Source organism: Macaca thibetana, chromosome 1 (assembly GCF_024542745.1).
Source record: "Macaca thibetana thibetana isolate TM-01 chromosome 1, ASM2454274v1, whole genome shotgun sequence".
NCBI lineage: Eukaryota > Metazoa > Chordata > Mammalia > Primates > Cercopithecidae > Macaca > Macaca thibetana.
Genome location: NC_065578.1, coordinates 27,364,758 through 27,384,473, shown reverse-complemented (window position 1 = coordinate 27,384,473; position 19,716 = coordinate 27,364,758). Strand labels below are relative to the sequence as shown.

Genomic DNA, 19,716 nt, shown 5'->3' with positions numbered 1-19,716 from the left:
TACAGAAAAAATAATTACATAACATCTGTTATTCAAGTTCACAGAATTTGGTGTCTGTGTACTCTATTTTCCTTAAGATTGGTAATTCTATCTTATGCAGAAAAATTAAAACCACTGGAAGAAACACATACAGATATGTATTGTGTTTACTACTGGGCGGTGGGTAGGATGTAACAGTAAAAAGATGTTGACCTCCATAAGTTTATACTCCTTTAGGAAATAAGATGACAGAGGATATTTAATATATATTTATAATAATGCTATATTAAATTTCTCATCAAGACCACTAGGAGAAAAAATGGAACTAGCATCATTTTTGGCATCACATAATACTGGAGGAATTTATCTCCTACACCCCAAGGATGTCAAAACTAATTAAGCTTGTATTTTGTCTTTCATTCTTAAAGGGGAGGGAGGGAAGGACTATGTTACTGGCATATTTTGAGCTTCAAGTGGTAACAACATAACATCAAAAATGTTTTCCCATGAACTTTGAAGTGCATTATGTCTTGAGTTTGGCTCCTTGGCAAACGTTCTTAAACAGCTAGAAAAAAACTCCTTTATAGCATCATAATAATAATTTATAAATTCAGATACAGAATAAGAAAAAAAAAATTGACTTTGTTTAGGAAATAATAAATTCTATTTGCTACCTTAACAAACTGCTTCTCCTATTTCCTATATGATACAAATTCTAATCAAAAGGAGGTATTATCTTATAAATTTGTTTCCAGAATGTCATGCATATGAATAAAGCCTTTGCAACTAGCTTTAAGTTCAGAATGCAAACTGATAATCCATATCTCATTAAACAATCATCAAACACACACCCAAAAAAATTTTCGACACGTCATGTTCATATTTATACAAGAGAGGGTATATAGAAACTTAATGAAGTATTCAGATGATTTAAAACATTTTGGGAAGGCAATTAGTATGTAGATCCTCCTCCACCTCAAAAATCTTTAGAAGGAAGTCATAACTCAGTATTTTTAAATAAGTGATATGCCAGGGTTTCAGTCCCTTTTATTCTGGCATGCTGTTGGAAGAGTGACTGTTAACTCTATAAACAGTTGAGGCCGGGCGCGGTGGCTCAAGCCTGTAATCCCAGCACTTTGGGAGGCCGAGGCGGGTGGATCACAAGGTCAGGAGATCGAGACCACAGTGAAACCCCGTCTCTACTAAAAATACAAAAAATTAGCCGGGCGCGGTGGCGGGCGCCTGTAGTCCCAGCTACTCAGGAGGCTGAGGCAGGAGAATGGCGGGAACCCGGGAGGCGGAGCTTGCAGTGAGCCGAGATCGCGCCACTGCACTCCAGCCTGGGCAACAGCGTGAGACTCCGTCTCAAAAAAAAAAAAAAAAACAGTTGAAAAGGGAGGAAGAAAGCAGAAGCAGGAATTAGCTATTTTTGAAAGTAGTGGGGTGTGGAGCATCATAGTAGCACAAATTCTATGCACATCCTCTCTGGATCCTTCCTTCACTCAGTACTTACGTACAGTGTAGTCATTAATCTTTCCTTTCTTCTTCTTCTTCTTTTTTTTTTTTTTTTTTTGAGAGAGTCTTGCTCTGTCGCCCAGGCAGGAGTGGAGTGGCATGATCTTGGGTCACCGCAACCTCTGCCTCCCGGGTTCAACCAATTCTCCTGCCTTAGCCTCCCGAGTAGCTGGGACTACAGGTGCACGCCATCACGCCCAGGTAAATTTTTGTATTTTAGTAGAGACGGGGATTCACTGTGTTGCCCAGGTTGGTCTCAAATTCCTCAGCTCAGGTGATCCGCCCACCTCGGCCTCCCACAGTGCTAGGATTACAGGGGTGAGCCACCGCGCCCAGCCTAATTTTCTCTCTCTTTTTTTTTTTTTGAGACGGGGTCTCGCTCTGTCGCCCAGCCTGGAGTGCGGTGGCCGGATCTCAGCTCACTGCAAGCTCCGCCTCCCGGGTTTACGCCATTCTCCTGCCTCAGCCTCCCGAGTAGCTGGGACTACAGGCGCCCACCACCTCGCCCGGCTTGTTTTTTGTATTTTTTAGTAGAGGCAGGGTTTCACCGTGTTAGCCAGGATGGTCTCGATCTCCTGACCTCGTGATCCGCCAGCCTTGGCCTCCCAAAATGCTGGGATTACAGGTGTGACCCACCCCGCTCGGCCAATTTTTTCTTTTAACTGGTAGTATACACCAATGCAGGTTAACAAGTAATATATTCATTGTATTTTATCCAGGTCTCTGAAATGAGATGAAAGGGAGGTGACCTAAAATCAGGAGAAGCAAGGTAAAAGCTGTTTGATTCCTCTATCACTTTCCCTGCTCCATGATCTTCAATGTCTGTCCTACACTAACCCTGGTGGAATTTTGGAATCTGTTTTCCAAGAAAGTGTAAAGCAAATGGTTTCTGGAATGGGGTCACAAAAGGCAACTTATGGTAGGGATATGGTACAAAAAATGGAAGGGATTGGGTGCAATAGCTCATGCCTGCACTCTCAACGTTTTGGGAGGCCGAGATGGGAGGATCAGTTGAGCCCAGGAGTTCAAGACTAGCCTGGGCAACATAGGGAGACCGCATCTTTACAAAAAGTAAAAAAATTAGTCAGGCATGGTGGTACGTGCCTATAGTCCCAGCTACTTGGGAGGCTGAGGTGGAAGGATTGCTTGAGCTCAGGAGGTTGAGGTTGCAATGCCTTTTTTTTTTTTTTTTTTTTTTTTTTGAGACAGAGGAAGACTCCAACTCAAAAAAAAATAAAAATGAAATGAAAAATAAAAAGGCCAGGTGCAGAGGCTCATGCCTGTAATCTCAGCACTTTGGTAGGCCGAGGCAGGCAGATCACCTGAGGTCAGGAGTTCAAGACCAGCCTGGCCAACATGGTGAAACCCTAAAACTACAAAAATTAGCCCGGCGGTGGTGGGTGCCTGTAATCCCAGCTACTCGGGAGGCTGAGGCCAGGAGAATCGTTTGAACCAGGGAGGCAGAGGTTGCAGTAAGCTGAGATGGCGCCGCTGCACTCTAGCCTGGGTAACAGAGCAAGACTCTATCTCAAAAAATAAAAACAAAATACAAACATAAATAAAATTTTAAAATGGAAGATAATTAAGTGAAAATATGCGTAATTAATGCTGAATGCAGCAGCCTCTTTACTCAGCCTTCTTCACCCCTTACCATCAAAACACAGTGGGAAGACTGTGCCTCTTAGACCCTGATACTGGTATGAGAATATTCATCAACAATAAAGCCAAGAAGCTCACCCAAGGCAACCTGCCTATGCATTTAAAGCTTCTAACTGACTATTTAGTCTCTCACTTTTAATCGTCAGCAGACAGCTAATTATTACTAGACATCAGAGAAAAACCCTAACATAAAAGAAATCAATCAATATTTAAAAACAATGTTAGGAAAAAAAGAGACTATGCAGGGCAAGGAAAATCAGTTGAAAGAATGAAAGGATATTATAAAAAGAAACATTCAGAGACTTAAAAAAGACCTCCTGGAGATCAAAAACTAATAGTAGAAAAGAAAAATGTAATAAAAGTAGAAGATAAAGTTGAATAAATCTTGCAGGAAACATATCTAAAGGAAAAAGAAATGAACTAATTATTCCAGGAGGTTCAACATCAAGAAGCTACTGGCAACCAAGACAGAGGAAGACATGAGGGTTTAGGAAACAAAGGAGCTAACACAGGAAAGAAGCAAAGTTGCCAGGAAAATGGAGACTGGATAACCCAGGATGACAGTCGCGTACCACCTCTACAGACTGCAAGGCCACCTGAACAGACTAGAGCCATGTGACTCAAGAGACATATTGAAGGCCATCATCATCAATATCTCTGCTGCCACTTATCCTTTTTAAAGCTAAGAACACAGTACCCAGGAGAGCCTGGCCCTCAGCCTGTCTTGACTAAATGCTTATGGATTTCTTTTTTGAACATACTTGGTTGCCTAATGAGTTCCAGACACTCATTTCACCCCACAGAAGTTTCTTTAACCCAGCGGTCCCCAACCTTTCTGGCACCAGGGACCGGGTTCATAGAAGACAATTTTTCTACAGACAGGGGTGTTGGGGTGGTTTGGGATGAAATTGTTCCACCTAATTGCTGATCTGACAGGAAGTGGAGCTCAGACTGTAATGCTCACTGGCCCACTGCTCACCTCCTGTAGCCGGGGGGTAGTGGTGCAGGGTACTCCTGCTTAGGAGAAACCACAGAGTTGATCACTCCCTCTGACCATATTTCTGTCAAATGCCCAAGACCTAGTCCACACTGAAACCCTGCCCAATACAATCTCCATGATTAAGTCTTAACTTTACTCATGACTTCCATAGATGGGCCTCTAAGAACATCAGGAAAATGAAGCAAGTATAATCTGCTGATCTCTGGGGATCCCTGAGATCCTTTCAGAAGTCCAAGAGGTAAAACTAAATACATAAGAATACAAAAAAATTGGCCAGGCGCAGTGGCTCACGCCTGTAATCCCAGCACTTTGGAAGGCCGAGGCAGGCGGATTACGAGGTCAGGAGATCAAGACCATCCTGGCCAACATGGTGAAACTCTGTCTCTACTAAAAATACAAAAAACTAGCCGGGCTTTGGGGCGGGTGCCTGTACTCCCAGCTACTTGGTAGGCTGAGGCAGGAGAATGGCATGAACCTGGGAAGCAGAGTTTGCTGTGAGCTGAGATTGCGCCACTGCACTCCAGCCTGGGTGACAGAGCGAGACTCTGTCTCAAAAAAAAAAAAAAAAAAAAAATTATTTGCCTTTTCCACTGTGTTGACACTTGCACTGATTGTACAAAAGAAATGGTGAGCAAAACTGTTAGCACCTTAACACAAATCAAGGCAACAGCACCGAACTGTAGCAGAAATCATTGTATTCTTCATAACTACACAGTTATAGTGAAAAATAAATTCATTTTTAAGAATGTCCTTGATAAAGCAATAAAAAATATTAGTTTTAATAAATATCAACCCTTTAGTACATATATTTTTATTACTGTATATGATGAAACAGAAATATGTATAAAGCACATTTGTATACTAAGTATGATGGTTATCTCCAGGAAAGGCATTTGTGTAATTGAGTTGCAAACTGAACTAGACAGTTTTCTTCATGGAATACTATTTTTACTTGAAAGACTGAACAAAAAGCTATGTTATTCAAGCTTAGATAGCTGACAGGCATTTTCTCAAAAGTAAGCCTGTCACTAATAACGAAAATTAACAGTATTTGTTGCTAGTGACAGAATTCAAGCTTTCAAGTGAAATTCCAATTTTGGAAAATTTACATCCAGAGTGAGCTTGACAGCTTCCCAACATTTAACATTTTTTTCAATGAGACCAACAGTGATATTAACGAACATGATATTTAAATATCATATAATGAAATGTGTAAGTATCTGTCCAGGTAGAAAAGGTCCTAGAGACCTTAGGTTTATCCTTCTAGTACTTTATTCGTAAAAATCCCTCACTACTTTTATTTCCAGAATACTACAAATAATTCTTTCTTTCTTTCGGCGGTGGTGGGGGGGCGGTTTCTGGGTTTTTTTTGTCTTTTCTTTTCTTTATGTTATTTTTTACTTCAATAGGTTTTTGGGGAACAGGTAGTATTTGGTTACATGAATAAGTGCTTTAGTGGTGATTTCTGAGATTCTGGTGCAACCATCATCCAAGCAGTGTACACTGTACACAATGTGTAGTCTTTTATCTCTTTTTCAATATTTTTACTTAATTATTAGCTAACTTAATTATAACAAAATTCTCACTCTACCAAAAGAAATAAACTCATTTTACATCCTCAATTCTTTTCTTTGTCAAATGGCACTGAGTACACCAAATTCTTATCATATGTATATGTATAGTAAACAACTAAGAAAAAAATCAGTATAACGTTTAGAAGGAAAAATGGAGACAGAGCAGACTGGTTGTTAAATATAACTATGAATCATTTCTGTTTTTCTCTAAAATCCATATTATGATTGAATAAATGTTAATTTATAAATTCTAAGATTTAAATAAGTGTTTAGAAAAAAATAATTTCAGGCCAGGTGTGTTGGCTCACACCTGTAATCCAAACACTTTGGGAAGCCAAGGCAGGTGGATCACCTGAGGTCAGGAGTTCAATATCACCCTGGCCAATATGGCAAAACCCCGTCTCTATTAAAAATACAAAAATTAGTTGGGCATGGTGGCAGGCGCCTGTAGTCCCAGCTACTTGGGAGACTGAGGCAGCAGAATTGCTTGAACCCGGGAGGCAGAGGTTGCAGTGAGCTGAGATCACTCCAGCCTGGATGACAGAGCAAGACTCCATCTCAAAAAAACCCCCCAAAACCAAAAACAAACCAAAAAAATAAAAAATAATCTCAGCCGGGCATGGTGGCTCATGCCTGCAATCCCAGCACTTTAGAAGGCTGAGGCGGGTGGATCACCTGAGGTCAAGTGTTCAAGACCAGCCTGGCCAACATGGTGAAACCCCATCTCTACTAAAAATAGAAAAATTAGCTGGGCGTGGTGGCAGGTGCCAGTAATCCCTGCTACTCAGGAGGAGGCTGAGGCAGGAGAATCACTTGAACCTGGGAGGTGGAGGTTGCAGTGAAGTGAGATTGTGCCATTGCACTCCAGCCTGGGTAACAAGAGTGAAACTCCGTCTCAAATAAAAAAAAGAAAAAAAAAAAAGAAAAAAATAATCTCACTAGCACAGAACTCAAATTTCTACCTATCTTAGTAAACAATCAAAAGCACATTTCACTTTATGCTTCAATTGACTACTGGCCAACCATAACTTCTATAGCAACTTTCACGTTGATACTCTCTAGAAAATTTAAGTTATATTTAAGGTTAATTTCAATTGAATTTAATTGTTTAATAATAAATTTGATTGATAAGATTATATTAAAATTTAGGTTATGTTTACTTAAGTGAAGCAAGGAGGTAGTCAGAATGAAAACTTAGGTTTCCAGTACAAACCTATGGAGTTGTCATGTATTATTCTAGTTTATCATATGGTCATGTTCTTTTGAATTTGTCACGAGACTACTATGATAAAACTTAATTTACCAAATTCTTCAAGATTTAACTTGGTAATGAAGCTACAAATTTGTGAATAAGTGGCCGGGCACGGTGGCTCACGCCTATAATCCCAGCACTTTGGGAGGCCAAGGCGGGCAGATCACGAGGTCAGGAGCTCGAGATCATCCTGGCCAACATGGTGAAACCCCATCTCTACTAAAAATACAAAAAATGAGCCGGGTGTGGTGGCATATGCCTGTAGTCCCAGCTACTCAGGAGGCTGAGGCAGGAGAATCGCTTGAACCCGGGAGGCGGAGGTTGCAGTGAGCCCAGATCGCGCCACTGCACTCCAGCCTGGCAACAGAGCGAGACTCCATCTCAAAAAAAAAAAAAAAAAAAAAAAAAGAAAAAAAAAAAATTTATGACTAAGTACACACTGCCCTCTTGTGTTCAAACTAAGGATGGATCTAATTGATGAACTAGGTGTAATCCTAAAAACTACTCTTCCAGGGGAAAAAAAAGCCAAGGTCCTAAAGAAATCATTTAAGGTTGCTAAAAGCAGAAAAATTCTGATCTTACAAGGTAATAAGGAGCAGTCTTCTCAAGGCAAGGCAAAAGCTCTTAATCTGAGCCAGATGATTGCTAGTACCAGTAGCCCAAAAAACCTAATCTCAGTGAGTATTATATAGTAGTATTTTTACTATACTTCCTCAAGCTGCACTGGCATAAAAAGGGATTCAGACTTCTTTCCGTGTGATGAAGGATCAGAAAATGCTTGAATTGAATGCTTCCTCCAGCATGCTGAAATTAAACCAGTAAAACTGCCTCTGATTTCTTTTTTTTCTTTTTTGCTAATGTGTATTTTAAAATGAAAAGTACTTCCTAACTAGTCTTCCTAGTCAATGTTATGGTTTCAAAAAATGTGATATCCTAAGACATATCTCTCACTTTGAAATAAGCATCAGTTAAAAATAGGGCCAGGAGTGGTGGAGTACGCCTGTAGTCTTAGCTACATGGGAAATATGCATAATTAATACTGAATGCAACAGCCTCTTAACTCAGTCTTCTTCACCCCTTAACATCCAAACACAGTGGGAGACTAAAGCAGGAAGACTGCTTGAGCCCAGGAGTTCAAGGATGTAGCATGCTATGATTGCGTCTGTGAATAGCCACTGAACTCCAGCCTGGGCAACACAGTGATACCCAGTCTTAAAAAAAAAAAAAAAAAGAAAAGAAAGAAAAGAAAGAAAGAGAAAAAGGGGTTCCACACACAGTAAATGACTTTATCGCCAAAAAGGCAGACATTAAACCTTTGTATATCTAGACTTACATTCCCTTACTCATGTTGTTAGATGAAATATACGCAGGCTAAACTTAATTAGAAGTATTAGGCTGGGTGCAGTGGCTCATGCCTGTAATTCCAACACTTTGGGAGGCCAAGGCAGGTGGATCCCTTGAGCCTAGGAATTGCAGAAGCGCCTGCTCAACAAGGCAAAGCCCTGTCTCTACCAAAAAAAAAAATCAGTCTGGCATAGGGGTGCACACCTGTAGTCCCAGCTACTCAGGAGGCTGAGTTGAAAGGATTGCCTGAGCCCAGGAGGTCAAGGCTGCAGTGAGCTCTGATGGTGCCACTGCACTCCAGCCTGGGTGACAGAGTGAGACACTATCTCCAAAAATAAAAAAATAAAAAAATTATATATATATATATATATATATAGACACACACACACATATATATTACACATGCCTGCTATTATGATTACTTTCATGTTATCTTTTTATTTTCTTTTATTTTCTTTTTTTTTGAGACAGGGTCTCCCTGTGTCGCCAAGGCTAGAGTGCGGTGGTGTGATCCCAGCTTACTGCAACCTCCGCCTTCCGGTCCTCAAGTGTTTCTCCTGCCTCACCCTCCCAAGTAGCTGAGATTACAGGCCCCCGCCACCACGCCCAGCTAATTTTTGTATTTTTAGTAGAGATGGGGTTTCACCACGTCAGCCAGGTTGGTCTCGAACTCCTGACCTCAAGTGATCTGCTCATCTCGGCCTCCCAAAGTGCTGGGATTACAGGCATGAGCCATCGCGCCCAGTCACTTCCACGTTATCTTTCATTGGCCAAGTACTAATGAAGCACTACAAAGCACACTTGTTCCTGAAATATGAGCAGAACTACATTTCCAACCAAAGAGAAGTATATATAAGTTACTGAATTATTAAGATAGAGAAATTTATTTACTTATTTTTCTTTTTTTGAGACAGAGTCTTGCTCTGTTGCCTAGGATGGAGCGTAATGGCAAGATCTCAGCTCACTGCAATCTCTGCTTCCTGGATTCAAGCGTTTCTCGTGCCTCAGCCTCCAGAGTAGCTGGGATTACAGGTGTGTGCCACCATGCCCAGCTAAATTTTTGTATTTTTCTTAGAGACGGGGTTTTGTCATGTTGGCCAGGCTGGTTTCGAACTCCCAGCCTCAAGTGATCTGCCTGCCTCAGCTTCCCAAGGTGCTAGGATTACAGGCGTGAGCCACCACACCCAGATAAGATACAGAAATTTAAATTTCTCATTTTAACTTGTCAAATGGTTCTTGATTTTTTTTCATTAAAAATGTTATTTGTGTAATATATAATGGGTTTATCAATGTTTTTAAACAAAGTAATATTTTTAAAGTTTCTCAGGTTTAATTTATAATACAGCAAATATCAATAGACATGTCATATAAACAAAAGGTCATTGGCACTCTATCATTAAGTATATAACTGGATCCTTATAGAAGCAAAAAGTTTGAGACCCATTATTCTGGAGAGTAGCATACTGAACATGAAAAAAACCAATTAACTCTCAAAGCTTTAATGGAGGTAAGGATAAAACAGAAATGTCATTTACTAAGAAAAATGCAGGTGATACTCACCAAATGGATCTTCCATGCCACTATTAACCAGTTTAGGGAGATGAGATATTGTTTCTAAAAAGAGAAAAAGGTAAATGATACACTTAATACATATAGTCCCCATCACCTTTTATGCTTTTATTTATTTATTTATTTATTTATTTATTTATTTATTTTGAGACGGAGTCTCGCTGTGTCTCCCAGGCTGGAGTGCAGTGGCGTGATCTCGGCTCACTGCAAGCTCCGCCTCCCGGGTTCATGCCATTCTCCCGCCTCAGCCTCCCAAGTAGCTGGGACTACAGGCGCCCGCCACCACGCCCGGCTAGTTTTTTGTATTTTTAGTAGAGACGGGGTTTCACCATGTTAGCCAGGATAGTCTTGATCTCCTGACCTCGTGATCCACCCGCCTCGGCCTCCCAAAGTGCTGGGATTACAGGCTTGAGCCACCGCGCCCGGCCACCTTTTATGCTTTTAAAAAAATAATCCTAATTCAGTAACATTGACCGTAGTTTAAAAGTGGAACATTATAGAAATGTACAACTTATTAAATGGTAGGGTTTTTTTTTTTTGAGACAGGAGCTCCCTATGTTGCCCAGACTGGATTTTAACTCTTGGGCTTAAGTGATCCTCCCACGTCGGCCTCTTGAGGATTACAACAGCCTGCGACTGTGCCAGGCTGGGAGTTATTTTAGGGGAATTGAGATACAGATGTACAATATTAGATTATCATAAAACATTTAAGGCTAATTTTTGTCTTAAAATATATTATTCTCAGTTTCCTCAAATAAGCTCCCTTTCCAATCCTCATTTTGAATTTACGAGAGTGTAAGGAAAAAGGCAAGTTTTTTTGTAAGAAAAATACAACACCTGAGAAAGGGCATGAGGAACATCTTTGAAGAAGGAAATTGGTTTTGCCTAAGGAAAATGGAAGTTATTTTAGACACAGAAGGATGGTTCAGTAAGCTGTAAGTTTGTCCACTCAAGTATGAAAATAAAACAAAAAATGTTTCAAATGAAAGTTGACTAAGTATAATATACAACCTCCTGCACCCCTAGTCAAGACAAGTGTCAAATCTGCCCTATCCAGCTTCCTACTCCTCCTGTGGTTTTTATCCTAAGGTCATTCCCTAACAGTCTAAATACAAAACTCCAATTCAGAGCCTGCTTTTTATAAATCACAACCTACTGGACAGGAATGATTGGAGAAACTTGGGAGTAAGATGCAGTTATAGGGCCGGGCGCAGTGGCTCACAGGCTACTGGTACTAGCAATCATCTGGCTCAGATTAAGAGCTTTTGTCTTGCTTTGAGAAGACTCCTCTTTATTACCTTGTAAGATCAGAATTTTTCTGCTTTTAACGACTTTAGATTATTTCTTTAGGACCTTGGCTTTTTTTCCCCCTCAAGAGTAGTTTTTACCTAGTTCATCAATTAGATCCATCCTTAGTTTGAACACAAGAGGGCAGTCTGTACTGATTCATAAATTTTGTAGCTTTATTACCAAGTTAATTCTTGAAGAATTTGGTAAATTGAGTTTTATCATAGTAGCCTGGTGACAAATTCTAAAGAACATGACCACATGATAAACTAGAATAATACATGACAACTCCATAGGTTTGTACTGGAAACCTAAGTTTTCATTCCGACTTACCTCCTTGCTTCACTTAAGTAAACATAACCTAAATTTTAATATAATCTTATCAATCAAATTTATTAAACAATTAAATTCAATTGAAATTAACCTTAAATATAACTTAAATTTACTAGAGAGTATCAAAGTGAGAGCTGCTATAGAAGTTATGGTTGGCCAGCAGTCAATTGAGGCATAAAGTGAAATGTGCTTTTGATTGTTTACTAAGATAGGTAGAAATTTGAGTTCTGTGCTAGTGAGATTATTTTTTTCTTTTTCTTTCTTTCTTTCTTCTTTTTTGAGATGGAGTCGCTCTGTCGCCCCGGCTGGAGTGCAGTGGCCGGATCTCAGCTCACTGCAAGCTCTGCCTCCCGGGTTCACGCCATTCTCCTGCCTCAGCCTCCAGAGTAGCTAGAGCTACAGGCGCCCGCCACCGCGCCCAGCTAGTTTTTTTGTATTTTTTTTAGTAGAGATGGGGTTTCACCGTGTTGGCCAGGATGGTCTCGATCTCCTGACCTCGTGATCCGCCCGTCTCGGCCTCCCAAAGTGCTGGGATTACAGGCTTGAGCCACCGCGCCTGGCCTTTTTTTTTTTTTTTTTTTTTTTTAAGACTGAGTTTCGCTCATTGCCCAGGCTGGAGTGCAATGGTGCAATCTCAGCTCACTGCAACCTCCGCCTCCTGGGTTCGAGTGATTCTCCTGCCTCAGCCTCTTGAGTACCTGGGATTACACGCACCTGCCACCATGCCCTGCTAATTTTTGTATTTTTAGTAGAGACGGGGTTTTACCATGTTGGCCAGGCTGATCTCGAACTCCTAACTGGTGGTCATTCCCTGGTCACCGAATGTGAAATTGAAATACACATACTTGGGGTCAGGCGTGGTGGTTCATGCCAGTAATCCCAGCACTTTGGGAGGCCGAGGTGGGTGGATCACCTGAGGTCAGGAGTTTGAGACCAGACTGGCCAACATGGTGAAACTCTGTCTCTACTAAAAATACAAAAATCAGCTGGGCATGGTGGCCTGCACCTGTAGTCCCAGCTACTCAGGAAGCTGAGCCATGAGAATCGCTTGAACCTGGGAGTCGAAAGTTGCAGTGAGCTCAGACCATGCCACTGAACTCCAGCCTGGGCAACAGAGTAAGATTTGGTCTCAAAAAAGAAAAAAGAAAAAGAAAAAAATTTAAAGTTTTGTGCTTCAAAGGACACCATCAAAAAAGTGATAAGGCAACACACAGAATGGGAGAAAATTTTTGCAAATCATCTATCTGATAAGGAACCTATATGTAGAATACATAAAGAACAATGACTCAATAACAAAGACAACCCAATTTAAAAATGGGCAAAGGATGTATATAAACATTTCATAAGAGAAGATATACAGTCAATAGGCATATGAAAAGATCTTTAACATCTTTAGCCCTATAGGAAATGCAAATCAATGTCACAATGAAATAACACTTCACACCCATTATGATGGCTATAATAAATAAAAAAGGTAATAACAGTGTTGGGAGCTAAACCAAGAACACATGGATACTAGAAGGGGAACAACAGACACTGGGCCTGCTTGAGGGTGAAGGATGAGGGGATCAGAAAAAATACCTATCAGGTACTATAGTTATTACCGGGGTGACTAAATTATCTGTACACCAAACTCCCGTGACACACAGTTTACCAACATAACAAACCAGAACATGTATGTGTACCCCGAACGTAAAATAAAAGTTAAATAAATAAATAAATAACAAGTATTAGGAAAGATGTAGAGAAACTGGGGCCTCAATACACTGCTGGTGAGAATGTAAAATGATGTAGCCGATTTGGAAGAGTAACAGTTCACCAAACAGTTAAACATAGAGTTTACCATATGATCCACTCCTAGGTATACATCCAAGAGAAGTAAAAACATATGTCAAGGCCAGGTGCGGTGGCTCACGCCTGTAATCCCAGCACTTTGGGAGGCCGAGGCGGGCAGATCACCTGAGGTCAGGAGTTTGAGACCAGCCTGGTCAATAGGGTGAAATCCTGTCTCTACGAAAAATACAAAAATTAGCTGGGCATGGTGGCGGGGGCCTGTAGTCCCAGCTACTTGGGAGGCTGAGGCAGGAGTCACTTGAAACCGGGAGATAGAGGTTGCAGTGACCTGAGATCGCGCCACTGCACTCCAGCCTGGGTTACAGTGTGAAACTCCATCTTATAAAAAAAAAAAAGGATGTCCATACAAAACCTTGTACACAGGCCAGGTGTGTGGCTCATGCCTGTAATCCCAACACTTTGGGAGGATAAGGCAGGCAGATCACTTGAAGTCAGGAGTTCGAGACAAGCCTAGCAAAATGGTGAAACCCCGTCTCTACAAAAAATACAAAAATTACTCGGGCGTGGTGGCCCGTGTCTGTAGTCCCAGCTAACTACAAAACAAACGTCCCCAAAACAAACAAATGAAAAACCTTTATACAAATGTTCATAGCAGCACTATTCATAATAGCTAAAAAGTGAAAACCACCCAATGTCTATCCACTGATCACTGGATAAACAAAATGAATACAATGGAACATTCAACATAAAAAGAAATGAAGTATTAATACACGTTATAACATGGATAAACATTTAAAACACACTAAATGAAAGAGGCTAATCACAAAGGACCATACAGCCTATGATTCCACTTACATGAAATGTCCATAATAGGTAAGTCTATAGAGTCAGAAAGTTTGCAGTGGCCTATGTTGGGGGTGGGTGGGGAGGAGATTAGAGAGTGACAGCTAAGGGGAACAGTTTTTTGGGGGGTAATTATAATGTTCTAAAATTGGTTAGAGTGATGGTTATACAACTTGCAAATATATTAAAAGCCATTAAGTTGTACACTATAAACTGTAAAGTAACTGTAAATTTTACAGTATATGAATTATATCTCAAAAATACTGGTTTTTGTTTTGTTTTGTTTTGTTTTTTAAGCAGTAGATTTGCAACAAAAGGGTATATTATGGGAGCATGCTGTTGCCCTGGCTGGATCCCCCATTAAGGAATGACAGGACTGCTGTTGGGAGACAGCCTACAACTGTCAATCCTTTCAGGGAGTGCCTCAGATATGAAGAGTTGACTCAAGGAAGGTCATATCCTTCTCAGAAGTCCACATCCAATCAAGACCAGAGTGTAAGCCCAGCCGTTACAGTACACATGAGACAACTCTAAAAGGTCATTTTAGCTCCAGAGCCCCCGTGGGGTCCACTAAGGCTCCTGTTGGATCTCTATTGCCGCTTGACTTCTCCCTGTGGCCAAATACTGCTGCTCCTGTCCCCTCCCTTCCACGGGTGTTGATCCCAAGAGCACTTCCTAAAAAGCATTCTTCAGGCTGTACTATCAGAGTCTGCCTCAAAGATAACCCAACCTAGGACAGTACTCCTTTAAGAATAGGACTTTGCTGACAGTTTGCTAGCCATCTGATACTTTCCAATTCTAATACTAAGCTACTGAAATCACAGACCGCAATTTTCCAATACCACATGATCCTTTCACATGTTCCAAGGGACTCTTATAGACCTCTAATTTCTCTATTAGATTATACTGAACTCTTCCAAAGCACAGAATTCATCTACTTCTTTTGATTGATGTTATAATATCAATCCTAGGGGATGATCCTAGGTTTGTGATGGAAAGTTTCCAGTAACAAAATACCCCTGTTCTTACAGAATCACAAACAGAAGGATGTCTTGCTAGAAAAATCCTGTATAGTTTTTGCAGAGAAGCCTACTTTGTGTCTCCACTAACTGGATGCCTGTGCAAGACAGAAATATTTCTATGACCTCTGTAACCACCCATAAACAGATAATGCTCAAACCTATACATATTTTCAGTCCAGATCTTTCTTGGAAGCTCAAGGTAAAAGCCAAAGCCCTTTCAACAGCTTATAGTGCCCTAAGACAAAAGTCACATACTCCCATCATGTTCAAGTACTCTTCCCCTTTCTCACTAAACTCCAGGCAGATGAACCTCCTTGCTGTTCCTTCGATGTGCCAGGCATGCTGAGGCTCTCTGCACTGGAATATTCTTCCCCTACATATTCATTTCTCAATTCCTTTGGGACTTTGCTTAAATGTTACCTTCTCAGTTAAGTCTTCCTCATCACCCTACCTTAAATTGCAATCACCAAGACCACTCTACCTCAGCTTTATCTCTTTTTCCAGCTATTTCTCAAAGCACTTATTCTAATATACTACATATTTACCTTTTAAATTTGTCATCTCCTCTCATTAAAATATAAGCTCTTTCAGGACAGGTATTTTGCCTGTTTTTGTCCACTGCTGTATCTCCAACACCTAAAATAGTTCCTGAAAAACAGCAAGTGCTCAATAACTATTTTTTCATATGAACGAGATCCAAATTCACATGTCCAAATCACTCAACATCTCCACTTAGATATCTACAAACCTCTGTTCTACATGCACAACTCATTATCTACCTCCTACTTAACCTTAGTCCTCCTTCTTCCTGCAGCTTTCACCATCCACCTAACTGACCAAATGAGAAGTCTCATCCTCTACTTCATGAGTGACTTCCAAAACATATCTTAGATCTTTGTCTTCATCTTCATTGCCTAAACACACAATAGAATCCAAAATACTCTCACTTCCTCTGGACTGTTCCCCTCCAATCTGTGTTTCACAGGCCTAGTAACTGTTAAGTGTTCACTAAACTGGGATCTATGGACCTCCTGGTCTTTGTTTTCCTAGTTCAACTGAGGTAGTCTCTTTGGCAGAAACCTCCTCCTCTTCCTGACCTCTACATATTGCAGAATCCCAAGATTTGGTCCTTAAATCTCATCTCCTTGCTATCTTTACTCCTCTACTCCCTAGAATATAATTGGCATGTGGCAGAAATAATTCTTTATTGTGTATTGTCCTATACACTGCAGGACATTTAGCAACTCTCACTTAGTATCCCTCACTCCAGCCCATTAGATGCCCACAGCCTCCCCAGTGATTAGGATGTCCAAAATCAGCCTGCTAAATTTTATTTATTTATTTATTTATTTTTGAGATGGAGTCTCACTCTGTTGCCCAGGTTGGAGTGCAGTGGCGTGATCTCAGTTCACTGCAACTTCTGCTGCGAAGTCCAAGCGATTCTCCTGCCTCAGTCTCCTGAGTAGCTGGAATTACAGGCACCTGCCACTGCACCCAGCTAATTTTTGTATTTTTAGTACAGACGGGGTTTCACCATATTGGTCAGGCTGATCTCAAACTCCTGACCTCGTGATCCACCTGCCTCGGCCTCCCAAAGTGCTGAGATTACAGGCGTGAGCCACCACGCCTGGCCCAGCCCACTAAATTTCTAAATACCTCCTAGAGAAGCAGTAATCAATCCCTTCCCTGCAAAATGAACCCTGACTAGTCATCTCATCCAGTCCTACAATTTTTTTTTTTTTTGGAGACAGGGTCTCTGTCACCCAGCCTGGAGTGCAGCAGCGCAATCATAACTCACTGAAGCTGTGAACTCCTGAGCTCAACTGATCCTCCCACCTCAGCCTCCTGAGTAGCTAGGACTACAAGCATATACCACTCACCCAGCTAACTGTAAAATTTTTTATTTTTATTTTATTGTTTTTTGAGATGGAGTTTTACTCTTGTCGCCCAGGCTGGAGTGCAATGACGTGATCTTAGCTCACTGCAATCTCTGCCTCCTGGGATCAAGCGATTCTCCTGCCTCAGCCTCCCTAGTAGCTGGGATGACAGGCACCTGCCATCACGCCCAGCTAATTTTTGTATTTTTAGTAGAGACAGGATTTCACCATGTTGGCCAGCTGGTCTCGAACTCCTGCCCTCAGGTGATCCACCTGCCTCAGCCTCCCAAAGTGCTGGGATTATGCCTGTGCAAGACAGAAATATTCCTGTGGCCTCTGTAACCACCCATAAACAGATGGTGCTCAAACCTATATGGTGAGCCACAGCACCTGGTGAGCCACTGTACTCAGCCTAAATTTTTAAAATTTTTTGTACAGATGGGGTCACAATGTTGTCTAGGCTGGTCTCAAACTCCTGACCTCAAGCGATCCTCCCATCTTGGCCTCCCAAAGTGCTGGGATTACAGACATAGGCCAATATGCCTAGCCTAGTTCTACCATTTTTAATACCCCCTATATACACTGATGATATAAACAAATTCTTATTTCCAGGCCGAACATCTCCCCTGAACTTCATCAGACTGATATATCTACAGCATACTCAATACTCTATTTGGAAATCTGGCAAGTTTCACAAACATACCATGTTTTAAAGAACAAATTCTTGATTTCCCACTCCCAATTTGTTCTTCCCCCAGTATTCCCTATTCATGAGTAGGGCAACAGATGTAAAGCACTTAGAAAAAGAGTAGGCATCTGTGTTAAGCTGCTATTTTGTATCATCATTTCAGTAAAATGGTAGCTTAAGTTTTCTAGTTGCTCAACAAGGTGTCATCCTTGACTCTTCTCTTTCTCTCACAGCTACAATTAAATCATTACCAAGTCTTATTGCCTCTGCCTCCAAAATACATCCATAATTTAACCACTTCTCACCCTAGTCCAAGCTATCACCATCTCTTGCTAGGCTAGTACAATCAACCCCTAATTAACCTCCCTTCTACTCAGACTCCTATATTCTGTTATCCTCAGACTGGCCTGGGTGATCCTTCCAAAAAGTAAAGCAGAGCTGGATGCAGTGGCTGATGGCTATAATCGCAGTACTTTGGGATACTGAGGTGGGAGGATCACTTGAGACCAGGAGTTCGAGACCAGCTTGGGCAACATAGTAAAATCCCTGTCTCTACAAAAAAATTTAAAAATTAGATGAGCGTGGTGGTGCGTGCCTGTAGTCCTAGCTACTCTGAGGCGGGAGGACAGCTTGAGCCCAGAAGTTTGAGGTTATAGTGAGCTATGATTGCACCATGGCACTCCAGCATGGGCAACAGAGCCAGACCCTGCCTTATTAACAACAACAACAACAAAAAAGGTGCGGTGGCTCACGCCTGTACACCTAGCATTTTGGGAGGCCAAGGGGGGCAGATCACCTGAGGTCAGGAGTTCAAAACCAGCCTGGCCAACATGGTGAAACCCCATCTCTACTAAAAATACAAAAATTAGCTGGGTGTGGTGGCAGGCGCCTATAATCCCAGCTACTTGGGAGACTGAGGCAGGAGAATGGCTTGAACTCGGGAGGTGGAGGTTGCAGTGAGCCAAGATCTTGCCACTGCACTCCAGCCTGGATGACAGAGCGAGACTCCATCTCTAAAAAAAAAAAAAAAAAAGTAAAGCATGTCATATATTCCTACTGTAACCAAGTATCCCAGCCTCAAAATGCATTTTAAAACTTTTTTCCTTTCTTGCTTTCAGCCTTGAAACATACTTTGAAACTCTTTGTTTCCCTTTCCTATCAGGTACTTCCATGAACAATGCTCACTTATCTAATTATGTGCTTGCTTACAAATTCCAGGGGCCAATTTTGAAACAAACCAGGCAGAGAGAGCCAGTTGCAGAATCCTCCCACCTAAGAGGAGTTCTGAACAGTTGGCCCACCACTATTGGGCGGAAGTCAGGATGAAGAAAACCAGAACTCCAGACAGGTGATGAACTCAAGACAGCCATGGGAACAAGATTTGAACGCCTACCCTCTCCTGTACCACTATCACATATTTCCCATATCTTTGCCTTCTTAAAACACTTTACTCAGGCTGGGAGTGGTGGCTCACACCTATAATCCCAGCACTGTGGGAGGCTGAGGCAGGCAAATCACCTGAGGTCCAGGAGTTCAAGACCAGCCTGGCCAACACAGGGAAACCCCGTCTCTACTAGAACTACAAAAATTAGCAGGGAATGGTGGCGTGCGCCTGTAGTCCTGGCTACTCTGGAGGTTAAGGCAGGAGAATCGCTTGAACCTGGGAGGCAGAGGTTGCAGTAAGCTGAGATCGTGCCACTGCACTCCAGTCTGGGTGACAGAGTGAGACTCCATCTCAAAAAAAACCTTTCACTCAGCCCAAAAAACTGGAATGGTCTTTTGAAGACATGAGCCTGGCCATTCCTCAGCTCCTACCATTTGGTTAATAAAACTGCTTTCTTTAAACCACACCTGGCTTCTCTCTTTTTCAGCCTCTGAGTGGCAAGCAGCCAGACTTAAGCCGGCTACACCATCACATCTGAAATTAACTTCAGATTTCTCTCTCTCTTTTTTTGTTTTTTAATTGAGATGGAGTCTTGC

The 19,716-nt window shown here is 41.5% G+C and overlaps 2 protein-coding genes across 8 annotated transcripts in view; one reads left to right on the top strand and one right to left on the bottom strand.

The window, feature by feature from the left end:
- Positions 1-19,716, top strand: part of LOC126958026 (dnaJ homolog subfamily C member 8) — a 614,804-nt gene that overhangs the window by 384,074 nt on the left and 211,014 nt on the right. The gene's annotated exons all lie outside the window — the stretch shown is intronic.
- Positions 1-19,716, bottom strand: part of PHACTR4 (phosphatase and actin regulator 4) — a 146,079-nt gene that overhangs the window by 98,414 nt on the left and 27,949 nt on the right. For 3 of the 7 annotated variants that reach the window (XM_050794767.1, XM_050794780.1, XM_050794840.1), the window contains exon 2: positions 9,884-9,937. In XM_050794767.1, the coding sequence (XP_050650724.1) occupies positions 9,884-9,899 (16 nt within the window). In that variant the 5' untranslated portion in view covers positions 9,900-9,937. Of the gene's footprint in view, positions 1-9,883; positions 9,938-15,716; positions 19,221-19,716 lie in introns of those variants that run through there. The other 4 variants (XM_050794809.1, XM_050794819.1, XM_050794760.1 and 1 more) reach the window with 3 other exon arrangements.